At 47.3% G+C, this 26,156-nt stretch overlaps 5 protein-coding genes and 2 non-coding genes across 8 annotated transcripts in view; 2 read left to right on the top strand and 5 right to left on the bottom strand.

The window, feature by feature from the left end:
• LOC137884015 (large ribosomal subunit protein uL3-like) overlaps positions 1–513 on the bottom strand; it is a 1,040-nt gene extending 527 nt beyond the window's left edge. The window contains exon 1 of the mRNA XM_068725642.1: positions 1–513. This exon is cut by the window's left edge and continues 175 nt beyond it. Within this exon, the coding sequence (XP_068581743.1) occupies positions 1–8 (8 nt within the window). The 5' untranslated portion in view covers positions 9–513.
• Positions 514–951: 438 nt separating this feature from the next.
• LOC137884014 (large ribosomal subunit protein uL3) lies at positions 952–3,998 on the bottom strand. The gene is made up of 8 exons (XM_068725641.1): positions 3,939–3,998; positions 3,174–3,366; positions 2,779–2,947; positions 2,328–2,463; positions 1,950–2,136; positions 1,608–1,870; positions 1,306–1,521; positions 952–1,066 (listed from the first exon to the last, which is right to left on the bottom strand). Exons 1-8 carry the CDS (start codon positions 3,939–3,941, stop codon positions 1,022–1,024), a joined length of 1,212 nt encoding a protein of 403 aa, XP_068581742.1. The 5' UTR covers positions 3,942–3,998; the 3' UTR covers positions 952–1,021.
• LOC137884157 (small nucleolar RNA SNORA54) lies at positions 1,136–1,265 on the bottom strand. Its single transcript, XR_011104697.1, has one exon. It is a non-coding gene; the product is annotated as a small nucleolar RNA SNORA54 (small nucleolar RNA).
• LOC137884158 (small nucleolar RNA U83B) lies at positions 2,200–2,293 on the bottom strand. The gene has a single exon (XR_011104698.1). It is a non-coding gene; the product is annotated as a small nucleolar RNA U83B (small nucleolar RNA).
• A 382-nt stretch (positions 3,999–4,380) lies between the features above and the next one.
• slc25a39 (solute carrier family 25 member 39) lies at positions 4,381–10,481 on the bottom strand. Of its 2 annotated transcripts, XM_068725610.1 has the most exons (12): positions 10,196–10,480; positions 8,748–8,853; positions 8,447–8,506; positions 8,225–8,275; positions 7,780–7,889; positions 7,628–7,695; positions 7,345–7,469; positions 7,092–7,265; positions 6,863–6,972; positions 5,802–5,883; positions 5,588–5,668; positions 4,381–5,416 (listed from the first exon to the last, which is right to left on the bottom strand). In XM_068725610.1, the coding sequence occupies exons 2-12, from the start codon at positions 8,842–8,844 to the stop codon at positions 5,298–5,300; spliced, it is 1,077 nt and encodes a 358-aa protein (XP_068581711.1). In that variant the 5' UTR covers positions 8,845–8,853; positions 10,196–10,480; the 3' UTR covers positions 4,381–5,297. The 2 variants fall into 2 exon arrangements, with proteins under 2 accessions (XP_068581711.1, XP_068581712.1); XM_068725611.1 differs by lacking the exon at positions 8,225–8,275 and having other exon boundaries at positions 10,196–10,481.
• A 150-nt stretch (positions 10,482–10,631) lies between these two features.
• On the top strand, positions 10,632–17,760 carry grna (granulin a). Its single transcript, XM_068725609.1, has 13 exons — positions 10,632–10,741; positions 11,308–11,448; positions 11,835–11,972; positions 12,064–12,192; positions 13,119–13,200; positions 13,412–13,518; positions 13,671–13,824; positions 13,928–14,029; positions 15,606–15,712; positions 15,900–16,229; positions 16,411–16,650; positions 16,745–16,996; positions 17,296–17,760. The coding sequence occupies exons 2-13, from the start codon at positions 11,308–11,310 to the stop codon at positions 17,437–17,439; spliced, it is 1,926 nt and encodes a 641-aa protein (XP_068581710.1). The 5' UTR covers positions 10,632–10,741; the 3' UTR covers positions 17,440–17,760.
• Positions 17,761–18,981: 1,221 nt separating this feature from the next.
• rundc1 (RUN domain containing 1) lies at positions 18,982–25,796 on the top strand. The gene is made up of 5 exons (XM_068725821.1): positions 18,982–19,528; positions 22,641–22,799; positions 23,428–23,626; positions 23,739–23,834; positions 24,072–25,796. Exons 1-5 carry the CDS (start codon positions 19,133–19,135, stop codon positions 24,932–24,934), a joined length of 1,713 nt encoding a protein of 570 aa, XP_068581922.1. The 5' UTR covers positions 18,982–19,132; the 3' UTR covers positions 24,935–25,796.
• Positions 25,797–26,156: the final 360 nt, after the last annotated feature.

Here is a 26,156-nt window from a genome sequence, read left to right on the forward strand (position 1 = left end):
AGGAACATATGTCACATACAAATAAAACACTGATGGAGAAAAATCTCTTTAAGAACGATCAGTTCTTATGGTTCAACATACAAAGCTCCATGAAGTCTGTGGCTCCTGTGTGAACTCTCTTTAGCAGTCTGTGACCCATTGTAAATCTACTAAACATCAAGATGACATTTGCTGTGTGGAAGAGAAGAACGAGTTCAAGAAGGGTCACTAGCTTTATGCAAATGAGTCCGTTTCAGCGCACTTGAGTGTCATCAGTCTAAATATCAGAGACCTCTGAGCAGCCTTCATACACAACTGATGAGGTTAACGTGTGATCAGAGGTGATGACTGAAGCATGCAGAGGAGCTTGAGGTGAGTTCCCTGGGTGAAAACCTGGCAGTGTTTGTCATAACTGGTGAGATGTTCACAATAGTAAAGTACAGAACCATGAATCCACCCTGTAATGAACATATGAAGGGTTAAAGTGAGCTTCCTTCCCTCCAGCAGCAGCTGTGAGGCTGAAGGACGGTCAGCGTCACTCACCAGCAGGTTGATGCTCTTGTTGGACAGGTCGGACTCCGTGGAGGCGTTGTTCTTCACCAGCTTGGTGTGGTAGCCCTGGCTGATATTCTAGATCTTGTTGAGGCCACGCAGACGGGACGTCAGACCGATGGGTTTTGCGGGGAGCTTCTTAGTGACACCTGAGAGGAGAGAGATGTTACCGACTGACCCACAGCTCAGTGAAGGTGAAGAAGCCTTTAACTCTGGACAGCTCTCACCTTTGGAGCACTTGGAGTGACACCGATGACGTCGATCAAGTTCTCATCTTTTGATAGACTCCCATGAGCCGGTGGTACATGTACAATACACATTAAATAAATAAACACCTTTCCATAAATACTGACTCATGTTGAGTACACTAAACTCATCGTCTGCATACAATCACTCAAATAAAGCAGCGTAGACATAATGTTGGTTTCTCTTTTTATTAAAGAACTCTGCAGACAGGTGACGGGGGTCACAGCAGACTCGGTGGAGGACCTCAGGCGGTCTCCTCCTTGACAATGCGGTCCTTCTTCAGTGGTCCCTGTGAGGAGAGAGCAAACAGAAGTGAGTTTCACGCTGAACGTCTGGAGGTCCTGCCCCTCAGAGCGCCTCTTGTTTCCAGAGAGTGAACAGGGAGCGAGCACAAGGCTCCGCTCCCCTGCCTCACCGGAGCATCACTGTAGCACTGGAATGGAACCACGGTTCACACTGAAGACTGAACCAGGTTACGATCAGTGCGGAGGACATCGTCAACGCTACAACCGGGAGCTCAAGACTCACCATGAACGCCTTCTTCTCCTCCATGGTCTGGAAGCGGCCGTGACCGAATTTGGAGGTGGTGTCGATGAACTTCAGGTCGATCTTCTCTAGAGCGCGGCGGCTGGACTGAACCAGCAGAGACTTGCGCAGAGTCAGAACCCTCTTCTTGACTCCTACAACGCAGCCCTTCACCATGACGAAGTCATTGGTCACGTCTCCGTAGTGGACGAATCCACCCTGTAATGAACAAATGAAGGGTTAAAATGAGCTTCCTTCCCTCCAGCAGCAGCCGCTGAGGCTGAAGGACGGTCGGCGTCACTCACCAGCGGGTTGATGCTCTTGTTGGACAGGTCGTACTCCGTGGAGGCGTTGTTCTTCACCAGCTTGCCGTCCTTGGTGTGGTAGCCCTGGCCGATCTTGTAGATCTTCTTGTTGATCTCTGTGCGGTGGTGGTAACCCTTCTGACCGGCGCGGGCCACGGAGAAGGCCACGCGGGCGGGATGCCAGGCCCCGATGCAGGCCACCTTACGCAGACCACGATGGGTTTTGCGGGGGAGCTTCTTTGTGTGCCAGCGACTGGTGACACCTGAGAGGAGAAAGACGTTACCGACTGACCCACAGCTCACCGTGAAGGTGAAGGAGCCTTCAGCGCCGACGTCTCTTACCTTTGTACCCGTGGCCCTTGGTGATACCGATGACGTCGATCATCTCGTCCTGGGTGAAGACGGTGCCGATGGGCACGGCCTGCTCCAGCTTCTCGCGGGCCCAGTCCACCTTGTCGGAGATGTTCCCGCCGTTGAGCTGCACCTCCATCAGGTGAGACTTCTTCTGCCTCAAGGGCAGCAGACGCATCTGCACAGAAATGAACGCGGGTCAGAACAGCGCCGGTAAACCGTGCAGCGACGGGTTCAGCCGCGTAGTCTCAGAAGGAAGGCAGCATGGAAAGGTATCCTCATATGTGTCGGGCGCCATGCCTGACGCAAGATCCGTGGTCTCATCACTGACAGCTAAGACATGAGACGAAGACAGACAGCGACACTGACCTGTGTGTGGGCGATGATGCGGATGACCTGGCAGTACTTCTTCATGGAAGCAAAGTCCTTCTCCAGCTGCTTCTTGCCCTCGTCGTCCTGCCACTTCTTACAGTACTTGGTGAAGGCCTTCTTCTTGGACTTGTACCTGAGAGCACGCAGCGTAGAGAGGACAGAGGTTGGCGCCGGTCCTTCATAACCCCCCCCCCAGAGGGGGGCCAGCGGAAGAACACGGCGCGTAGCTGAGGCACCAGCTAGGTTTCGGCTCATGGCGCAGCTTCTAAGAAGCACTTTCCACTGGCCAGAGGAGCCCGGAGCTCATCAGGACCCGGGGCACCTGAGCGGAGCTGCCAGAGGGGCCACCGTGATGTTAGACTCACTCAGTGAAGACAGGTCTGAATCATTCCACTGGGACACTAACACCTGCTTCATAGACGTAAACAAAATCTTGCGTTTGTCTCACCAGTTCCTGTAGAAGCGACGTTTGCACTCGTCACTGACGTGCTCGGCGAAGATGGTCTTGAAGGACCGCAGACCACGAGGCGTGTTGACGTAACCCACGACGCCGACCACGATCATGGGAGGAGTCTCCAAGATGGTCACGGCCTCGACCACTTCCTTCTTGTTCACCTCTGCAGAGGAGGAACATAAACATTAAGCTTCACACACACCTGTTTATAAGCCCTCATGGTCACTGGTCATTGTGAGGACTGTGCTCAGTGCTCGACGTTCATCAAGGGTTTGAAGCCCGTTATGTCCGCCCGTCGAGAGACTCATCACAGACAGAACTCTACACTGGACAAGTGACTAACATCCTGGACTTATAGATCCTCATTATGTTAATCAGATTCCACTCACTGGATCCGGGTCGGTCGACCTCGCGGACGATGTGGGTCATGCCGGCCTTGTAGCCCAGGAAGGCCGTCAGGTGCACGGGCTTGGTGGGGTCATCCTTGGGGAAGCTCTTGGCCTTACCCCGGTGACGACGACTCCTCTTGCGAGGCAAGAAGCCCAGGGATCCGTGGCGAGGAGCCGAAAACTTACGGTGAGACTGGGGGGGGGGGAGAGAAACGGCTGACGTTAGCATCGAGCTAACCACGATGACTGCTGCCTCACGTGACTTAGCTTTAAGCTACTAGGTCTGGACATAGCGTGGTTAGCTCAACGTGCACGTGACGTGGTCGATCACTACATTAAAGACACATACAAGCATCACTAACCTACTTTGAGAAACCGCTACTGGCATGGTTAGCATTAGCATGAATTAGCATTAGCTCACACGCACACATGGTCGTCAAACGGACAATATTCAGGAGTCCCTGAAGCTTATATTCAGTAGTCACCAGTTAATTAATACAACTAAACACAGGACAGCAGCGTCGCAGCGATGTTCACGTTGTAGACTAGAAGTAGCGGCCTGTAGTCGAGCTGCCATTTTGGATCCCAGGTTTGCCGGCATCACTACGTCTGAACCTCTACTAGTGAACTATCAGACTGAAATATACTAAAATGCATCAAAGACATTAATAAACGTGTGTTATTAGAGTCACGTGAGCGGCTGAAGTCAGTAGAATGTGGCGGATGCGTCAGATAATCGGCGGATGTCCGCGGAGAGAAACTCACCATCTCGTCTCAGATCCGGTTCAAAGAGGCCTGCTGGAGGCGTGACGCTGCTTTATATACGCAGCAGATATCGCGAGAATCTGCGAGACTATCCTCAGAGACGACAGAAGGCCCGCCCCCGTTTGTCACCCTGAAGATGTTGTTCAGCTCAGCGGCCGCTAGATGTCACTGTTGTGACGTCACAAATCATCTGAATACATCACGTTAAATATAATAAATATTAATACTATGTTATTTACTGAGTACTGTACATTCATACACACTGTACTTCACTTACACTAGTGAGGAAACAATACTAATGTGTTTTACTCCATTTTTAGAACATGTGTATTTAATGAAACCTAGAGTTTGGTGTATTTTCTCATTTTATTGATATTATGTACAATAGCCTTCATCAATCATAACTAATGTACATATTAACTAAATCATCACAGTATAAAAGTCACTCTCTCGCAAACTTTATTATCATTTCATTCATAAACCAATGAAGATATATAGTGTTTAACCCGTTCATGTTGAGGCAGACATGATGTTTTATATCATCAGCCTCTCATGGTCACTCCGTCACGTCTTTACTGAACGTCACAACATTGTGCTCAAATCTTCACTTCTTCTAATATAATCACAGCATCAAACGCTAAATTCATGCAGCAAAGACACATCTTCAGAGAGCAGAGCGCTCACTGGACATGAGGACACGAGACCATGAGGACACGGGAACATGAGAACAGGAGAACATGAGGACAGGGGAACATGAGGACATGGGAACATGAGGATATGAGGACATGGGGACATGGGAACATGGGGACATGAGAACAGGAGAATATGAGCTTGTCGTTACATTTCACACAACTTGCTTCAGATCAAATCTCAACAGTACTCAGAACACTCGTCGCCGTACTGCTTCAGGAATGCAGTAAAGCGACTGCCGGGTGGACCAGATCATCTGGATCCTGAGCTGAATGGAGCTCAACACTCAGTTGGACTCCGGCAGCGCAGAACGTGGGAATTAGAAAGTCTTCATCCGACTCGTTCAACAGCACTGATGTGCAGTTTAAGCCCCAAAGAGGGTTTCCCATCAAGCCTTCACAGATTCATCATCATCATCATCATTAATATTTAAAACATGCACACAGGTGATTCATGTAGTTCATCCTCTCACTGAAGCCCTGAATAAAACCTTTAAGTTCATCACACAAAGTCTGTGGTCCAGGAGAGAACCAGTCTCCAGACCGGTTCCTCATTCAAGTCTCATCAGTCACACTGAAACGTGGTGAACCTTCTTCTGCTCCGCCCAAAACCCTGGAGCCTCTGACCTCAGGAGACGATGGTCTCTCCGTCCTGAGGAGGATCAGTCCCTCAGGAGCCCAGCCGCTCTCCATCCAGGTTCATCTTCTGGAAGAAGGCCTTTCCAAACTCGTAGGTGCTGATCATCACGGCACACGCTGGAGCCACTTTGATCACTCTGGGCATGAAACCTGGAGGGGGGACGGGGGGGGGGACGCATAGACACATGTGCTGCTGTCAGGACGTCAGTGAGTGTGATATGTATGATATAACATAGCATATATATCACAGGTTCAGCCTCCTCCAGTGGAGGTGAAGTCAAATATGAATGCTTGTTGGTGAGACCTGGTCTCTGTGTTTACCTGCAAACAGGCCTCTGTAGCCCATCTCAGCCCATATCTCCTTCATCATGATCCACGTGGACGTCGTCCTCTTTAAGGACGCTAGGAGGAACAGGAAGTCACCGTTTAGAACACACACACACACACACACACACACACACACACACACACACACACACACACACACACACACACACACACACGCTTCACTTAAGCACAGACGGTGAGTGCACACCTCCCACAGAGTCCATTTCTCCCAGCTGGATCTGTCTCCGTGTCTTCACCACGTCAAAAGGCAGCGTCAGGACGGCGGCGATCTAGACACACGAGAGAAGGAGCGCTGGTTTACCAGACAGTCGACGGTGCGGCCGGTCGTCACACCTCGATGCGTTAGATATGAACAGGTGTGATGTGAACAGGTGTGTTATGAACAGGTGTGTGTTATGAACAGGTGTGTGATGAACAGGTGTGTGATGTGAACAGGTGTGTGATATGAACAGGTGTGATATGAACAGGTGTGTGTTATGAACAGGTGTGTGTTATGAACAGGTGTGATATGAACAGGTGTGTGTTATGAACAGGTGTGTGTTATGAACAGGTGTGTGTTATGAACAGGTGTGTTATGAACAGGTGTGTTATGAACAGGTGTGTGTTATGAACAGGTGTGTGTTATGAACAGGTGTGATATGAACAGGTGTGATATGAACAGGTGTGTTATGAACAGGTGTGATATGAACAGGTGTGATATGAACAGGTGATATGAACAGGTGTGTTATGAACAGGTGTGTTATGAACAGGTGTGATATGAACAGGTGTGATATGAACAGGTGTGTGTTATGAACAGGTGTGATATGAACAGGTGTGTTATGAACAGGTGTGTGTTATGAACAGGTGTGATATGAACAGGTGTGTTATGAACAGGTGTGTGTTATGAACAGGTGTGATATGAACAGGTGTGTTATGAACAGGTGTGTGTTATGAACAGGTGTGATATGAACAGGTGTGTGTTATGAACAGGTGTGTTATGAACAGGTGTGTGTTATGAACAGGTGTGATATGAACAGGTGTGTGTTATGAACAGGTGTGTGTTATGAACAGGTGTGTTATGAACAGGTGTGTTATGAACAGGTGTGTGTTATGAACAGGTGTGATATGAACAGGTGTGTGTTATGAACAGGTGTGTGATGTGAACAGGTGTGTGTTATGAACAGGTGTGTTATGAACAGGTGTGTTATGAACAGGTGTGTGTTATGAACAGGTGTGTGATATGAACAGGTGTGTGGTAACGTTACTTACAGCTCCAGAGACAGCTCCTGCTGTGAAGCTGATGGAGAAGTTGGCCTGAGTCACTCTGGACCGCTCACACAGCCGGGCCTTCACCAGCTCATAGTTGAACCAGTACAGCGCTGCGCGCACACACACACACACACACACACACACACACACACACACACACACACCCCTTTGATCAGTGGCTGTAGACACTAGTTCACAGGGCAGGAGGACGTCTCTGCATCGCTCTCACCAGAGAAGGGGACGTCTCTGAGGACGGTGGGTCCCCAGCCCCTCCACAGCGACAGCAGCCCGTCCTGAGCCACGGCCGAGCGGATGCACAGCCGCAGCTCGCCGTAGGGCAGCCGGCGGGACTGCATCTTGGTCCTGACCAGCTCCAGAGGGCTGATCACCGTCACGGCCCCCACTGCGAAACCCACACGGGAGTCAAAAACCCGCTCGACACACTGTGGTCGGGATGTGAACGCACACTGCGGCGGACTTACGTCTGGCCAGACCACCGGCGACGAGAGGGACCAGGCTGCCCTGGAACCCCAGACCGAACCTCAGGAAGTCCCGCAGCTGGTCGTAGCAGGTGAAGTAGATGACCGTGGCGGGTACAGCCATGACCCTGCGCACGCACACACACACACACACACACACACACACACACACACACACACACACACACACACACACACACACACACACACACACACACACACACACAGCAGAATAAAACATGTGCTGGCCTCTCACATCAGAACCTCTCTCAGAACAGACACTCACAGTGTGGGAGGCAGTCCGCTCCACAGAGACCTGAGTCCTTCGTGTCGAGTGATTTTCACAAACGCATCCTGTGGAACAGACACAGCGACACGGTTCACACTCGTTGATTCATGTCGCCGGTAAAGCGAAGCCGCCGATGTGCTCGTACTCACCAGCGTCCCACTGAAGTGTGTGGGAGCTTTGTACCAGCTGCTGCAGCTGATTCTGTTCTGACACACGTAGAGGTGGTCCATCAGTCCGTTACAGTACAGGAAACACCTCCCTGTGAGAGACGGACACCCGGCGGTATGAACACTGTACGATAGAGACCAGAGTCACTCAGGGCTGACCTGCTCACCGCTGACTCTGTGTGTTTACTTAGAGCTGGTTTAAGATACGACCAACCAGCTCCTGAATACAGATGTTAACGTGTGTGGAGCAGAAACAACTGAAGACCCCGTAGTGACACACACACACACACACACACACACACACACACACACACACACACACACACACACACACACACACACACACACACACACACACACACACACACACACACACACAGCGCTGTGCGGACCACTGTGGTGCAGCGACGGCGGCTCAGATACTCACACTTTGAAGGGCGGATGACTCCGCCCCACGGAGCAGATTCACAAGCTAACGCTACGAAGACAAAGAGCCGACAGCAGGACAGGTGGAGGCAGAGAGAGGCAGGAACACAGAGGGTTAGAAAGCATCAGATGCTCAGAAGCAGCCGTTACAAGCAGAGCCGTGTTTCACCAACCGACTCAATCTACGCTCTAAAACCACAGAAGAAGAAACGCCCCGTCCTACCTTGGTGGAACGGTGTTTGCTGAGCCTGAAGCCGGATCTTCACAACGTCCAGCGGTGTAACTGAGAACAAATGAACGTAGTTATTATATCATAGATTATATACAAACACACCACGGACGGATCTATAGCTGAAGTTATGCTTGTGTGCGTGAATGATGATGATGATGATGATGATGATGGACAGTCACTTCCATGAAGAAGGAGTCTCTTAGTTCTATCTTGGAGCAACAAGACCGGACCATGTTGGACTGTAAAGAACACAGTTAACAGACACAAGATGTCTTTGTTCTCATGATCTCACCAAAGATGGATGTGAGGAGGGCTCCGGTGCCAGAAGCCAACATCTGCTGCACCGGAGAGATCGCAGCTACGGAGTCGCCGCCGGCCGGCTCCCCCATCCCGCCCACCTGTCAGAACCACAACAAACCCAGAGTGAGAACGACGACTTCTTGAACTGAACTTCTGCTTTCTGTCCTCGTGTTATCTCGTCGCTCTGTGTCACCGTGGTGATCAGCTCCTGAGACGCTCCACAGTTTCTGTCACAGCAACTAAAATCTGGTTCAAATAAGTGTTGTCCAACAATAACGTTAAAGAATAAAATGGATGTTGTGATTCAGAAACGTGGCTGAAATGTCAGAGGATTACGGCGTAGTAAGACTGTGGTGATGTGAGCTGAGTGAGTCGAGGCGTAAACATTGTGAAAGCTTATCTACGACAGCAGACAGCCTCCCCTCCAATGAGATAAATAAACACCAACAAGAAACGCTAACATGGAACAAATCTAATGAGGAGTAATAAACCCCTAAAGAACGTCTCAACTTCTACTCAGTGGTTAATGAAGGAGCCAACGTGATTCTCACATTTTAAATATTCCTGTTTCACTGCGTCACCTGCTGCCCTTGGTACTGGACTTCTGGACTTCAGTGGACTTCAGTGTGACAGTTGAAGCCACTGGGCCCTCAAGGTCTGTCTGCCAACTAAGCTGCCTTTACCAAACACGGTTTTCATATCAACAGAGCCCGGGACCCCCACAGACCAGGACTCTTACATCACCAGGACCCCCACAGACCAGGACTCTTACAATCACTTAACCGCTACAGTTACACATCATGTGCACAGCTCTACTACACCTGTAGCATTAATAACATGCTTGTTTTAAAGTACTCCTAGTTTGTTTGTTGATCATATTTTATTGTAATTTCCGTATTTTTCTATTTTTAAATAAGAATCAAAACAATCAAACAAACAGACATGTCGTCACGTGTCCTAAACCGACAGGACGTTTCCTTCACCTTCACCTGTAAACTACACAACGTTGCATGAAAGACCTTCATCACGTCTCATTCTGGATGAAACCTGCACGACGTGTCGACAGAACACGTTGATGAAACCACAGAGCTAACGTTAGGCAGCATTATGTGATAGTACACTCTGTCCTCTCTTTACCACCATTAGCTAGCTAAGATCACGTGTTAATACACAAGCTAAATACATAACGTTACATCTAAATCCACACGTAAGGAGGATTCAGTCAGTACACATGATGCAATAATATCATGTAACGTTAGCTTGAGATAACTCAGCATTTAAGTCACATTTAGCTGGGTAGCTAGCTAGCTAACGCTAGCTTGTGTAACGAAACAACGTTGCCTGGAAAGCTAACGTTAGCTAGCTACACAGGCTAACGTTAGCTAGCTACACAAGCTAACGTTAGCTAGCTAGCTACACAGCTACAGTTCACTTCCTCACCTCTGCTGTCAGCGTCGTTGTGAAATAGAAGCGTCTTCTTCGCCCATTTCAGTTGAACGTCGCCACGTTTCGGAGCTATAGCGTTAAGCCCCTCTGTCGTGCTGCCATTGATTCGGGTTCTCCGTTACAGAGAACATGTTTTGGATTATTATTATTACAAAATGTCATCCCTCCTCTGGCCTCGCCCCCTCCTGCTGCTGTCGCTCTGTCTGGCGCCGCCTGGTGGACACGTCACTGTGGTGCGACGCAGCTGTAAACAGTCCGTCAGTGAACTGCGACGTGTTCAGTGAAGCAAACCGTGAAACAACTTCAATGAACTTTATCATACAAATTTAACAAATAAAATAAAAAGGTGATTTAATTTAAAAGAACAGGAGGAGTGTCTCTCTCGCTCTCTCTCTCTCTCTCTCTCTCTCTCTCTCTCTCTCCCTCCCCCTCTCTCTCTGGGGGTGTGTTCACGCTACAGCAGGTCTCTCGTGTTATTTAGTGGTGAAACACTTGTGAAACACATTTCTCTTCACAACAGCGCTTCAGTCTTTGACCAAGGTAAGAGCAACTAAACTCATTCTTTGATCTTTTCGACTCTCATACATTACTTGCTATATATAAAACTTGCTATTGCTAATAATAATACAAATTGAATATATATATATATATATATATATATATATATATATATATATATATATATATATATATATCACCTTTAAAAACATTTACAGTACTGACTGCTTCATATTGTTTCAATTGGCGTAATGTCTTCGTGTGAAACAGTGTATTCTGACTATAGCAGAGCTTGTATTGACACAAAGAACCGTCTTTCTAATACGTTAAACGAAACTGAAAGTGTTTCTGTTGCGTTGGATTCGTTACATTGTGGCGAAAACAAAAATGAGGAACAAAAACCCAGAATGGACTGTTACACTTTCAGAAAGTAGAAGTGAATACAGAAGTGAGTCCTAATCACAAGTTCACAGACACAATGTCGGCTCACAGCCTGTAGTTTCAGCAGAAGTGAATACAAACATGTTGGAGAGGGGGATTCCACATGATGACCTGTGTGTGTGTGTGTGTGTGTGTGTGTGTGTGTGTGTGTGTATGTGTGTGTGCAGATGCAGAAGTGGGTTGTGGTGTGTTGGGCTCTGCTGGCTCTGGTTGGTGCTGATGAGTGTCCAGATGGAGGGAGATGTGGCGACGGTCAAACCTGCTGCAACAACCCGGCCGACGGCTACGAGTGCTGCCCTCTGGACCAGGTAGACGTCATGACGTCACGTAGCATAGCCACCGCTAGCCTTCACTCAACACTTTGGTAATTAAATTATTCATTATTAAAACATGAAAAGACATGAAATGAAGGACTTGCATCGTGTCCAGCTGTCAGCCTGACGTCTTCAGCGTGTTCACGAGATAAAGCGGTAAAGTTGTAGTGCTTCCTTTGTGTCACACAGTTAATGTAAATGTGAGACAGCCTCGTTGTACTCTGATATATGAAGGCGTGAAGGCTGGACAGTGGTGCTATTCATGCTCACTCGAGTGTTATCACTTTATGAGGCAGATAGAGGCTCGGGCTTCATTCAGCCGGTGTGATAGCAGTTTTAAGCGTCGTTAGTCAAAGTGTCTCACTGCTCTCCTCTTGCAGGCGGAGTGCTGTGGGGATCACCTGCATTGCTGTCCTGCAGGAACAGTCTGCAGCGCAGCCACGTCCAGCTGTCTGAACTCCACCGGGTCCATCCCCTGGGTGGAACGAGCTTCCGCCGGTCAGACCGGACTCTCCAAAGTGAGAATAACACTTTCATCATTAGACACACAGAGTGAGAGTTTGACACATCTAAAGCCAGAGCCTCCTTTTCCCCATCGTGTCCCTGCAGTCCTTCAGGATGATCAAGACCTACATGAGGGAGGACGACGACAACATCTGTCCCGACCGGTCTCAATGCCCCGCTGAGTTCTCCTGCCTGAGGGGCTTGACAAAGTTTGGCTGCTGTCCTTTAGCTCAGGTGATGAAACACAACACGTAATGTCCATGGTGGACCACTGGTACAGTACCACTGGTGCAGTAACACTGGTACAGTAACACTGGTACAGTACAGTACCACTGGTGCAGTAACACTGGTGCAGTAACACTGGTGCAGTACAGTACCACTGGTACAGTACAGTACCACTGGTGCAGTAACACTGGTACAGTACAGTAACACTGGTGCAGTACAGTACCACTGGTGCAGTAACACTGGTACAGTAACACTGGTGCAGTACAGTACCACTGGTGCAGTAACACTGGTACAGTAACACTGGTACAGTACAGTAACACTGGTGCAGTAACACTGGTACAGTACAGTAACACTGGTGCAGTACAGTAACACTGGTGCAGTAACACTGGTACAGTAACACTGGTACAGTACAGTACCACTGGTACAGTACAGTACCACTGGTGCAGTAACACTGGTACAGTAACACTGGTGCAGTACAGTACCACTGGTGCAGTAACACTGGTACAGTAACACTGGTACAGTACAGTAACACTGGTACAGTAACACTGGTACAGTACAGTACCACTGGTGCAGTACAGTATCACTGGTGCAGTACAGTATCACTGGTGCAGTAACACTGGTACAGTACAGTACCACTGGTGCAGTAACACTGGTACAGTACCACTGGTACAGTACAGTACCACTGGTGATATTAAGGGTGCATGTGTGTCCTCTTAAAGACCTGTGACTTCCTGTCACAAGGAGCAACGTTTGCTGTTTTGGTGAAACCAGCGTTTTCGCTTCATGAATACAACAGGAAGTACTTTCTATTATTTGTTGTAACGTTATCTGCTGGATTGCACCTTTAGATGTCTGACTGCTACACCTGCGCAGGTGAGATTGAACCCGTGTTTCTGTAAATAAATATATGACTTCCTGACCCCTGACCCTGACAGGGAGTCCCCTGCTCTGACGGGAAGCACTGCTGCCCTGAGGGCCACCAGTGCAGCGCAGACAGCCGCTCCTGCATCAAGAAAGGTGAACTGTTCCTACTCACTCCACCACGACATGTCCGACTGTCTGAGAGTTTGTGACTGTTAGAACGAGCGCTGCTTCTGCTTTCATTGTAAACAGTTGTCACCACTGGGCGGGTTGATCTCTCGTACTGCTGGTTTATTCGTCTCATTTCAGCACTTCAGTGCCGTGCAGATGGACTCTTCTATTAAACGTGTCCGTGATGTCGTTGCAGAGCTCGTGACTGCAGTTCTGTGCAAAGACGGCGTATCAGAGTGTCCAGATGACACCACCTGCTGTGAAACCACAGAAGGAACCTGGGCTTGCTGTCCCATGCCAGAGGTACAACATGTCTGGTCTTTGAGATTCTGTAATCTATGATTGAGATTATGAATGAAGTCAAATGTTGGATTTGCATGTCCGGTTATCGGTCTTCATGTCGTCTCATCACGTGTGCTCTAGAGGTGATGCATGTGTCCTCATTGTTCAAACAGGCCGTGTGCTGCGAGGACAAGGAGCACTGCTGCCCTGAAGGGACCGAGTGTGATCTCCAGCACAGCAAGTGTGTCTCCTCCTCCACCAAGAAACAAATGCCCATGTGGGCCAAGTTCCCTGCTAGGATCAGAGCGGACTGGGAGAACCAGAAAGGTCAGATTCATTATGGTTCTGCGGGTTAGCTCACTTCCTCGTTCTGATTAGTTGTCGTGTGATGTGTGTGTGCAGACGTAGCAGTGTGTGTTTCCTCTTTCAGAAGGAGAAGAAGTCACTGCAGAGACAGCTGTTGAAGTCAGCACAGCGAGTGCAGCTCCTCCCACAGAGACGGACCAATCGTCTTTCACCAAAGCAGCTGCAGGTGAGAGCTGTTCTTCATGAATAACGAGCACCCGCTGCTCATACCACACGTAGCATGAGTAGCATTTCGTGCTATGACTAGACACGACGTCTGAGGGAAACGTCTACCAGACTACAACCCAGTGCAGCAGCATTCCTCCTGCAAGCAGCGGCGTGGTAGAGATAGGCTACCGTCACCAACGACTGGCACTGATAGTATCACTGATGTATCAGTAATAGTATCACTGATGTATCAGTAATAGTATCAGTGATGTATCACTGATGTATCAGTAATAGTATCAGTGATGTATCACTGATGTATCAGTAATAGTATCAGTGATGTATCAGCAATAGTATCAGTGATGTATCAGCAATAGTATCAGTGATGTATCAGTGATGTATCAGTAATAGTATCAGTGATGTATCAGTGATGTATCAGTAATAGTATCAGTAATAGTATCAGTGATGTATCAGTGATGTATCAGTAATAGTATCAGTGATAGTATCAGTGATGTATCAGTAATAGTATCAGTGATGTATCAGTGATGTATCAGTGATGTATCAGTAATAGTATCAGTGATAGTATCAGTAATAGTATCAGTGATGTATCAGTGATGTATCAGTAATAGTATCAGTGATGTATCAGTGATGTATCAGTAACAGTATCAGTGATGTATCAGTAATGTATCAGTGATGTATCAGTAATAGTATCAGTAATAGTATCAGTGATGTATCAGTGATGTATCAGTGATGTATCAGTAATAGTATCAGTAATAGTATCAGTGATGTATCAGTGATGTATCAGTAATAGTATCAGTGATAGTATCAGTGATGTATCAGTAATAGTATCAGTGATGTATCAGTGATGTATCAGTAATAGTATCAGTGATGGTATCAGTAATAGTATCAGTGATGTATCAGTGATGTATCAGTAATAGTATCAGTGATGTATCAGTAATGTATCAGTAATGGTATCAGTGATAGTATCAGTAATAGTATCAGTAATAGTATCAGTGATGTATCAGTGATGTATCAGTGATGTATCAGTGATGTATCAGTGATGTATCAGTAATGTATCAGTGATGTATCAGTAATAGTATCAGTGATGTATCAGTGATGTATCAGTAATAGTATCAGTGATGTATCAGTGATGTATCAGTGATGTATCAGTAATAGTATCAGTGATGTATCAGTGATGTATCAGTAATAGTATCAGTAATAGTATCAGTGATGTATCAGTGATGTATCAGTGATGTATCAGTAATGTATCAGTGATGTATCAGTGATGTATCAGTGATGTATCAGTAATAGTATCAGTAATGTATCAGTGATGTATCAGTAATAGTATCAGTGATGTATCAGTGATGTATCAGTAATGTATCAGTAATAGTATCAGTGATGTATCAGTGATGTATCAGTGATGTATCAGTGATGTATCAGTAATAGTATCAGTAATGTATCAGTGATGTATCAGTAATGTATCAGTGATGTATCAGTAATAGTATCAGTAATGTATCAGTAATGTATCAGTGATGTATCATATGTTGGTAAACTGGTTCTAGAGCAGCGATGTGTCTGTTGTCTATTTGCTGAAAAAGAAATACAGGTGGGGAACGTTTCATGTGACTCCACCCACTATTGTCCCGATGACACCACCTGCTGCAAGACTGCAACAGGAGACTGGGCCTGCTGTGAGCTACCTCAGGTAAACACACACACACACACACGAGACAAGATGACGAATCAAAGCATTGAACTAACCTTCAAAGTGTATTTGACCACTTTTGGCCTCACTGATTTCATCTTCATGTGAACGTGTCTCCACTTTGCGTATTCATTCATTCATCCATTGATGTCTGTGGCTGAAGCTTTCTTGTCTCTTCGTTCAATAGGCCGTCTGTTGTGATGACCACATACACTGCTGCCCGCATGGCACCACCTGTGACCTGGCCTCGCAGACCTGTGACGGCGTCTCGGGCTCGACGCCCATGAAGCAGAAGACGCCCGCGTTCACCACGGCGGCCCCCACGACGGAGGTCTCTCCAACCCAGAGTCAGGACACGAGCACAGAGCCCACGGGGGAGGACGAGGACGAGCAGGAGGAGGAGGAGGACGAGGACAAGGAGCGCCAACAGTGTGACCCCAACACCAGCTGCCCTCACACCACCACCTGCTGCTTCATGAGCTCCACTCATGAGTGGGGCTGTTGCCCGCTGCCACAGGTCAGCATTGAAATGTGCAATAACCAGGGGTTCTACCGCCTCATGAAATGACCGTCACATAAAAGACTACAAATAATAAACCATGTTCATGACTTAATGAACTGAGGAACAGTGTGTCTGATGTGAAAGCAGCACTCTCACTCTCACTCCCCCCCCCCCCCCCCCCCCCCCCCTCTCACAGGCGGTGTGTTGCTCTGACGGGAACCACTGCTGTCCCACCAACTACACGTGTGACGTGAGGAAGACCACGTGCACCAAAGGAGAAGTGGTGATTCCCTGGTACACCAAGCTTCCTGCCGCCGCTGTCGCCGTCGAGGCCGACCCCAGCTCCGTGCAGTGCGACGGGCAGAGTCAGTGTCCCGGACAGACCACCTGCTGCCGGCTGCCGTCGGGCGACTGGGGCTGCTGCCCGCTGCCGAACGTGAGATGACCGCATATGGCACGCTGTCGGTCAGGGTGCACTTGTGTAACACGATGGATCACTGCCGCTAACCTTGTGCATGCTGTGTCTGCAGGCTGTGTGCTGCTCGGATAAGGAGCACTGCTGCCCACAGGGCTACACCTGCAACGTGGCCTCCAACTCCTGTCAGAAGCTCATCATGCTGCAGGTGGAGGCCGTCCCGCTGACGCGGGTGCACCTGGCCGAGCGTCCACCCACTCCCTCAAAGCTCAGAGACGTGCAGTGTGACGACCAGACCAGCTGTCAGGATGGAATGACCTGCTGCAGGATGTCGGCTACTTCATGGGGCTGCTGTTCATATACTCATGTACGATAAACAGTCAGACATAGTTTGACATTGTGGGAAATATTCATGTTTGCTTTCTTGCAGAGAGTCAGATGAATCTCATGTCTGTACGATGAGTAAGAAGCTATCTGTATCAGCAGCTGTTTAGCGTAGCTTAGCACAAAGACTGGAAACGGGGGGAAACAGCTAGCCTTGCCCTGTCCAAAGGGAATAAAACCTCTAAAGCTCACACCTAAAGGAGGCTGTCTGTCTCCTTAATTAGACAGAATATAACGTGTATCTTTTATTTTTCAGTATTTCAATGTTTCTTGTCTCCACAGGCGGTGTGCTGCAGCGACTTTCTGCACTGCTGCCCCGCCGACTACACCTGCACCGAGACCGGAGACTGCGTGCAGAGCACCGGGCTGCGCTGGGACCGATGGCAGGTGTTCCTGTCCAACAAGAAGAGAGCTCTGGTCGTGTGAGGACACCTCCCCCACAGCGGCATGTGTCTCTGCTCAATGCACTAAATGGGAATAATGTAAAAGGGATTTTATCATAATGGAGGTGGAGGTGGAGGTGGAGGGGACGCTGTTTGATTGAATTGCACTTGGGGTGATGATGCTCTGTAGTACTATGGTCAGTACTTGTGGTATTGGATATATTTGTGGTATAATCTGTAGTGAATCATTGATTTTAATTGTGTGCATCTTGTGTTCACACCATGATGCAAACATGGAGCGATATTATACTCTGAAGATTAATCTGCATGAAACCAATAAACCTGCACTAGACGTGTCAAATCATTGCTGTGTGAACACTCTATTAAATACATTACATTTACATATACTCTATTAAATACATTATATATACTCTATTAAATACATTATATCTGCTCTATTAAATACATTATATATGCTCTATTAAATACATTATATATACTCTATTAAATATATTATATATACTCTATTAAATACATTATATATACTCTATTAAATACATTATATATCTATATACTCTATTACATATATATCTATATACTCTATTAAATATATTATATATATATACTCTATTAAATACATTATATATGCTCTATTAAATACATTATATATATATATACTCTATTAAATATATTATATATACTCTATTACATATATTATATATACACTCTATTAAATATATTATACTCTATTAAAGCGTGTTTATGTATGTATTCTCTATAAGAAGAGAGGAGAACGTCATCAAGAGGACTCCTCATTAAACTCCTGTGTTTCCTCATCCGTACGTCCGGGATGGAATTCCACTTTTCAGGATGACGTCGTACAGTTTGAGCCTCTTCTGACGTCAGGCTTTTTATTTGGGATTATCAGACCTCCTCTTTGTGAGCAGCGAGAAGCTCTGAAGGAGTTCCGATTACAATTCAAAATAAAAGCCTAAAATAAAGGAAATAAATTGTTAAATATATTGTATATTATATAAATATAGGTAATATGAACCTTTGAACATACCGTTAAATATATCACTTCATTTATTAAAATCTGAAACATGTGAAGTGATTAACTAACAAAAACATTCCCCTAAAATAATATGATATATTATTATACATTATATTTATACAAACATTCTAGTTTTTGTCTAAATATGTTATTTATTTATTTAAAATATCAAAATGAATGTACAGTATGTGACATAATGGTGGAATGTAACTGATTACTTTTGATTCAGTAACGTTAAATGCAGTATTTACTTATAATTGAGCATTTTTAATAAGTAAAACACTTTATTGATCAAAACAAATGTTACAAAGTGCGTCACAAGTTAAAATATAAACTTCATCACACATTTACAAATAAACAACACAGACACTAAAACAATGGGACGTAATATACATGCTATTTAAAATGATCTGACAGCACGATAAGCTATTAAAGAATTTCCGTTACGTTATGTGTGCACTTTTATTTTGAAGACAACCGTTCTAGAGTAGACTTCCGGTGTCTCCGTGTTGACGTATGAATCATCCTTCCCAAGATGGCGTCACGCCCGTTTCTCCGCCGGTGATCCGTGTTTTCGTCTGAAGCAACGACAGAAAACAAACATCCAGAGAAGACAGACCGTTGACCGGAAACGTAGTTTAGACTGCTGGACCTTCAAACCGCCGCCTCGTCTTTTTCCAAAATGTCCACGGAGGAGCTGTCAGCCTCGGACAGCGAGGCTGCCTTCGCCGGCGCAGGGGAGCGATGGGCACCGGTCGGGGCCGTGGCCAGCCCGGAGGATGAGAGCGGTATCGGGAGCCCTGGCCAGCCGAAGCAGAGAGGCTCGTCCTCGGCGTCCACCGATGAGGAAATGGCCGCAAGGCTGGAGAAGCTGGAAGAGGAGCAGCACCTGCTGAACTCCTCTCTGCTCGCGCTCACCTCTCACTTCGCGCAGGTGCAGTTCCGACTGAAGCAGGTAGTTCACGCGCAGACCGAGGAGAAGGAGAGGATGCTGGCCGAGCTGGAGGAGTTCGCCTTCAGGGGCTGCCCGCACGTGGTGGGCTGCAGAGCTCTGGACGCCAAACAGCTGGAGAACTCGGTGAGGACTCCGGGTCACGTGACAAACTAAGACCTCCATGATGTTTACACTCTCTAGTGCGTGTGAGGAGACGATGACAGGCGTCAGTCTGACCGTAGTCTAGTGGGTACAGGTGATTTAGGACTGTAGTGTAGTGGGTACAGGTGATTTAAGACTGTAGTGTAGTGTAGTGGGTACAGGTGATTTAGGACCGTAGTGTAGTGGGTCCAGGTGATTTAGGACTGTAGTGTAGTGGGTCCAGGTGATTTAGGACTGTAGTGTAGTGGGTACAGGTGATTTAGGACCGTAGTGTAGTGGGTACAGGTAATTTAAGACTGTAGTGTAGTGTAGTGGGTACAGGTGATTTAGGACTGTAGTGTAGTGTAGTGGGTTTTAGGACCGTAGTGTAGTGGGTACAGGTGATTTAGGACCGTAGTGTAGTGTAGTGGGTACAGGTGATTTAGGACTGTAGTGTAGTGGGTACAGGTGATTTAGGACTGTAGTGTAGTGGGTACAGGTGATTTAGGACCGTAGTGTAGTGGGTACAGGTGATTTAGGACCGTAGTGTAGTGTAGTGGGTACAGGTGATTTAGGACTGTAGTGTAGTGGGTACAGGTGATTTAGGACTGTAGTGTAGTGGGTACAGGTGATTTAGGACTGTAGTGTAGTGTAGTGGGTACAGGTGATTTAGGACTGTAGTGTAGTGTAGTGGGTACAGGTGATTTAGGACCGTAGTGTAGTGGGTACAGGTGATTTAGGACTGTAGTGTAGTGGGTACAGGTGATTTAGGACCGTAGTGTAGTGGGTACAGGTGATTTAGGACTGTAGTGTAGTGGGTACAGGTGATTTAGGACTGTAGTGTAGTGTAGTGGGTACAGGTGATTTAGGACTGTAGTGTAGTGGGTACAGGTGATTTAGGACTGTAGTGTAGTGGGTACAGGTGATTTAGGACTGTAGTGTAGTGTAGTGGGTACAGGTGATTTAGGACTGTAGTGTAGTGGGTACAGGTGATTTAAGACTGTAGTGTAGTGTAGTGTAGTGGGTACAGGTGATTTAAGACTGTAGTGTAGTGTAGTGGGTACAGGTGATTTAGGACTGTAATGTAGTGGGTACAGGTGATTTAAGACTGTAGTGTAGTGTAGTGGGTACAGGTGATTTAGCACCGTAGTGTAGTGGGTCCAGGTGATTTAGGACTGTAGTGTAGTGGGTCCAGGTGATTTAGGACTGTAGTGTAGTGTAGTGGGTACAGGTGATTTAGGACTGTAGTGTAGTGGGTCCAGGTGATTTAGGACTGTAGTGTAGTGGGTCCAGGTGATTTAGGACTGTAGTGTAGTGTAGTGGGTCCAGGTGATTTAGGACTGTAGTGTAGGGGGTCCAGGTGATTTAGGACTGTAGTGTAGTGGGTACAGGTGATTTAGGACTGTAGTGTAGTGGGTACAGGTGATTTAGGACCGTAGTGTAGTGGGTACAGGTGATTTAGGACTGTAGTGTAGTGGGTCCAGGTGATTTAGGACTGTAGTGTAGTGGGTACAGGTGATTTAGGACTGTAGTGTAGTGTAGTGGGTACAGGTGATTTAGGACTGTAGTGTAGTGGGTACAGGTGATTTAAGACTGTAGTGTAGTGTAGTGGGTACAGGTGATTTAGGACTGTAGTGTAGTGTAGTGGGTACAGGTGATTTAGGACTGTAGTGTAGTGGGTACAGGTGATTTAAGACTGTAGTGTAGTGTAGTGGGTCCAGGTGATTTAGGACTGTAGTGTAGTGGGTACAGGTGATTTAGGACTGTAGTGTAGTGTAGTGGGTCCAGGTGATTTAGGACTGTAGTGTAGTGGGTCCAGGTGATTTAGGACTGTAGTGTAGTGTAGTGGGTCCAGGTGATTTAGGACTGTAGTGTAGGGGGTACAGGTGATTTAAGACTGTAGTGTAGTGTAGTGGGTCCAGGTGATTTAGGACTGTAGTGTAGTGGGTCCAGGTGATTTAGGACTGTAGTGTAGTGGGTCCAGGTGATTTAGGACTGTAGTGTAGTGTAGTGGGTCCAGGTGATTTAGGACTGTAGTGTAGGGGGTACAGGTGATTTAGGACTGTAGTGTAGTGGGTACAGGTGATTTAGGACCGTAGTGTAGTGGGTACAGGTAATTTAAGACTGTAGTGTAGTGGGTACAGGTGATTTAGGACTGTAGTGTAGTGTAGTGGGTTTTAGGACCGTAGTGTAGTGGGTACAGGTGATTTAGGACCGTAGTGTAGTGTAGTGGGTACAGGTGATTTAGGACTGTAGTGTAGTGGGTACAGGTGATTTAGGACTGTAGTGTAGTGTAGTGGGTACAGGTGATTTAGGTGATTTAGGACTGTAGTGTAGTGGGTACAGGTGATTTAGGACCGTAGTGTAGTGTAGTGGGTACAGGTGATTTAGGACTGTAGTGTAGTGGGTACAGGTGATTTAGGACTGTAGTGTAGTGTAGTGGGTACAGGTGATTTAGGTGATTTAGGACCGTAGTGTAGTGGGTACAGGTGATTTAGGACCGTAGTGTAGTGGGTACAGGTGATTTAGGACTGTAGTGTAGTGGGTACAGGTGATTTAGGACTGTAGTGTAGTGGGTACAGGTGTCATGTTGTTTTGCCTGTATTGAATAAGTAAAGACAGTCATCAGATGTATGCATGATGAAAGGTTAAAGGTCGGTGGTGTGGATGCTATCAGAGGTGTTTGACTCTCATGAACACTAGTGTTTGTTGGACACATGCTGTCCTCAGTGAGGTTTCTGATTGAAGGTGATTGTTGCGTCACACTCGAGGCTGTAGACTCAGCGCTGCAGCACATCACTATCTGTTGAATACAGGCCTCTGTGTTCACACCCATGAAGTAAAGCCTCGGCCTCACGTAATAATTCATTTTGAATTATTTCTCATCATAACCTCCGAACTAAAGGTGTTTTATGTTGTTTCTCCTTCGTCTCATGCGGTACTTGAAGGGAGATCTGGTGAGTATGAGGCTGCTGCTGCTTTCTGTGTTTGTGTGTAACACAAGTACGATAACAGGACCGCCTATCAAACGTTAATGTGTGTGTGTGTGTGTGTGTGTGTGTGTGTGTGTGTGTGTGTGTGTGTGTGTGTGTGTGTGTGTGTGTGTGTGTCTCAGAGTGAGAGGGACAAGAGGGAGCGTCTGGAGGCTCAGAGGGAGAAGCAGAAGGATCTCATTTTCCAGCTGAAGACACAGCTGGATGATCTGGAGCGCTTCGCCTACCAGGAGGGCAGCTCTGATGCTCTGCCTCAGTCCGTCATCATGGAGAGACAGAAGGTGAGCGCCACTCGTCACCGGGGGGGGGGGGGGGGGGGGGGATTCAGGCCTTTAATCCTCACGCTTACATAACGAGAGGCCGACCGATGTGAAAGCTCGTGTTACATTGTTACATGATCACGACGTGTTGTTTACCTGCTTCAGATCAGGTGTAACGAGTCTTTTCTGAAAGCGCTTCAGGCTGGAGCGTTTCTTTTAAAAGTCTGTCCATAATACATGTGACCCAAACCTTTAGGAGTATTATTACTGCTTTCCTTTTAAAGGATAAATGAAATATCTTCCTGATTGGAACAATTTAGAGCCATGCTGGTGACTGTTGTATCTTAGTTTAGCATGTTAGCTTACTAGCATCTGCTCATTGGCAACAAATGCAAAGTACAGCAGTTTTTATATTTATTTATATTTATTTATATTTATTTATATTTATTTATATTTATTTATATTTATTTATATTTATTTATTTAATTACATATATATATATATATATATATATATATATATATATATATATATATATATATATATATATATTGATAGATATATAAACCAACCATTAGGCAGATACATCTGAGCTGAAGAACATCAGTGCACACCACACCTCGTCCTCTGACCTGCTGACGTTCTTCAGGTCATCATTGACGAGTTGATCGAGAAGCTGGACGTGAACCTGAACGAGGACATCGGCAGCTTGTCGCCCGAGGAGCTGCGACAGAGAGTGGACGCTGCCATCGCTCAGATAGTGAACCCAGCCAGGGTCAAAGAGCAGCTGGTGGATCAGCTCAAGACCCAGATCAGAGACCTGGAGATGTTCATCAACTTCATCCAGGGTACTCGGTCTCACACGCAGCGGAAACTCATTCAAGTGGAGACGAACCCCCCGTTTCACTGCGGTGTCTGTGTCACAGTTTGTTGAGTGAACTTTGCTTTTCTTTCCTGAAGATGAAGTGGGGAACCCTCTCCTGTCAGATGGTGGAGTCAGCCAGCAGCCACAAGCAGCGGGGACCAACGCCAGAACTCCAGGACCGAAGAAGAAAGGTCAGTCAGTCTCAAACCCGAACAGCAGACACCGTTTAACGTTGGTAGTAACACAGCCGGTAGAGTTCAGGGTCACGGTCTGGCTGGACCTGCCCGGCTTCAGAGTGAGGACCTGCATGTTTCTTTTAAAGATGTGTCGGTGAACTCTTTATACTGGATGTGGTGCTCAGAACCACCAGTGTTGCTGTCCAGCATAAGTATGTTCTTGTGGTTCTGCACCTCTCTCTCTCTGTGCAGTGGACCCAGAGCAGGCCCAGAAGATGCGAGAGACCGGCCTGCACCTGATCCAGAAGGCCCTCGCCGTGCTGCAGATCTTCGCTGCGAGCCAGTTTGGCTGCGCGCCGGGCCGCCTTCCTCAGAACATGTGGCCTCAGGAGTCGACCCTGCAGGACTACGGGCCCCTGCTGCAGCGCCTGGAGGCGGCCGTGGACAAGGTGCGAGCGCTGGGCTCGTGCAAACAGCCGTCCCTCGAACACGTCGTCAACTACACCAGCAACGCGGCGCTGGGCCCCCGAGACGAGCTGACGTCGTCGGTGAGGAAGGAGCTGGCGATCGCCCTGAAGGACTTGTTGTCTCACGGCCTCTTCTCGCCCTCCCAGACCATGAGTCTGGTGCTGGCGCCCATCTCCTGCCTGCTGCCTTACAGACCGGCCCCACAGACCATGCACCCGTGGGAGCTCTTTGTCAAATACTACCACTCCAAGAACGGGAAAGCCTTCGTGGAGACGCCGGCCCGCCAGCTGTCTCAGTCCTTCAGCCTGCCCGTGGCGGGCGGCCCGGTGACCGTCACCCCGAAGCAGTCTCTGCTGTGGGCCGTCCACACTGTGCTGAATGAGCACGGACGCTACAAGAGGGGACCGGACACCGAGTTCAAGGCGCTGGTGTGCATGGCCCTGAACGAGCAGCGGCTGGTGTCGTGGCTCAACCTGCTGTGTAAGTCCGGGACCCTGGTGCACCCGCACTACCAGTCCTGGAGCTACATGGCCCAGACCGGCTTCGAAGGAGCCCTGCGCATCCTGGGCCGCATCAGCCACCTCAAATTCAACCTCCCGGTGGACCTGGCCGTCCGGCAGCTGAAGAACATTAAGGATGCTTTCTGAGGAAAACATCGGCCTCAGAAATCAAGTATTTACCCCAAAAACACGACTCTGTGCTTCAAGTGTGACCCGTTAGGGTTATTAAGTAGCGACCCGTCTTCAGTGAAGCGTGTGATGTCTTCTGTCCATGCATGGATGATTATGTGACCTTCTGTTTATGATGCCAGAATGATAATGCTGCTCGTACTGTAAACATGCCTTAGGATGATTCCCTCACCTTTAGAGAAGCCTTCCTGACCTTCCTGACCTTTGTGACCTGTGCTCATCACACCCTGACCCACGGCTCAGAGAGGAGTCTGTACAGTAACCAGTACTGTAAAGCCGTCGCTGAGACAAAAGTAAAGGGGCGGAGCTCGATAAGAGCGGCGCCTCTTCTGGAGGTAGACCCTCGCGTAGCAGATCGGTTTCTCTCTTGACGACTCTTCGGACCTGAAGTGAGTCTGTGTAACGTCGTCTGTTAGGTCCTGTATGAACTGCTGCAGGTGTCCTCAGGGTCGGGTTAGAGGACAGTGATGACGTTTGATCACGACGAGGGAACACGACTTGGATCCAAAAGGTTTCCTGTTTTTTATGTTGCACGATTTATATCCTTAAACCCTGAATGTACAAACCATAGATGCTATGCAGTGAGCTTTACTTTCTTTTAGTACTTCTACTTTGTGACCCGAGTGCACCTGCAGACCGCTGACTTCCTGTCTCTGTTCTGTGTCGTAGATATGCCGCCATCTTTAATGTGAGACGTCTATTCATGTGTTCATGTCAGCCTGTGTTCACTCTCTGTTCTATTGAGTGGCTTCAATCACGACGTGTGGAGATATGAACCGTTTATCTCCTACAGCTGTAACTGATTAAAGTAGTCACTGAACGCTGTGACTCTTTATTCTTCATAGAAATCAAGCTTCACACTTTCACTACATGAAATAAAATAATTCTCTAGTTCTCCTTCCTCCAGTGTTTCTCCACTATGTATTTAGTTACATCTGTAACTAAATACTCTGAAGCTCAACGTTGAACATACGATATGACCAGCTTATGAAACATGATTCACTGTTACAGATTAAAGTACCAGACAGTTTATGAAGTAGTGAAGATGAGCTTTACGTCGTAGAACGCTGCACATACTGTATTACTTCTGTGTTAATAATACAGTAATACTTCTTTGTTGATAATACAGTAATATACTGTATTAATAATACAGTAATATACTGTATTAATAAAACAGTAA

The sequence above is a fragment of the Cebidichthys violaceus genome, unplaced genomic scaffold (genome assembly GCF_023349555.1).
Source record: "Cebidichthys violaceus isolate CVI_PGR_0920_01 unplaced genomic scaffold, fCebVio1.0.p SCAF_36, whole genome shotgun sequence".
In the NCBI taxonomy this organism is placed as follows: Eukaryota; Metazoa; Chordata; class Actinopteri; order Perciformes; family Stichaeidae; genus Cebidichthys; species Cebidichthys violaceus.

Coding starts and splice junctions, on each gene's coding strand:
- grna (XM_068725609.1), top strand. CDS start 11,308: ATGCAGAAGTGGGTTGTGGTGTGTTGGGCTCTGCTGGCTCTGGTTGGT. Junction 13,201..13,411: donor CCGCTCCTGCATCAAGAAAG/GTGAACTGTTCC, acceptor ATGTCGTTGCAG/AGCTCGTGACTGCAGTTCTG. Junction 13,825..13,927: donor GGACTGGGAGAACCAGAAAG/GTCAGATTCATT, acceptor TTCCTCTTTCAG/AAGGAGAAGAAGTCACTGCA.
- LOC137884014 (XM_068725641.1), bottom strand. Junction 2,137..2,327: donor GCATCATCGCCCACACACAG/GTCAGTGTCGCT, acceptor ATTTCTGTGCAG/ATGCGTCTGCTGCCCTTGAG. Junction 1,522..1,607: donor ACAAGAGCATCAACCCGCTG/GTGAGTGACGCC, acceptor TGTTCATTACAG/GGTGGATTCGTCCACTACGG.
- slc25a39 (XM_068725610.1), bottom strand. CDS start 8,844: ATGGGGGAGCCGGCCGGCGGCGACTCCGTAGCTGCGATCTCTCCGGTG. Junction 8,276..8,446: donor GCAAACACCGTTCCACCAAG/GTAGGACGGGGC, acceptor TTGTCTTCGTAG/CGTTAGCTTGTGAATCTGCT. Junction 5,669..5,801: donor AGAAATGGACTCTGTGGGAG/GTGTGCACTCAC, acceptor TGTTCCTCCTAG/CGTCCTTAAAGAGGACGACG.
- rundc1 (XM_068725821.1), top strand. CDS start 19,133: ATGTCCACGGAGGAGCTGTCAGCCTCGGACAGCGAGGCTGCCTTCGCC. Junction 19,529..22,640: donor CCAAACAGCTGGAGAACTCG/GTGAGGACTCCG, acceptor TGTGTGTCTCAG/AGTGAGAGGGACAAGAGGGA. Junction 22,800..23,427: donor TCATCATGGAGAGACAGAAG/GTGAGCGCCACT, acceptor GACGTTCTTCAG/GTCATCATTGACGAGTTGAT.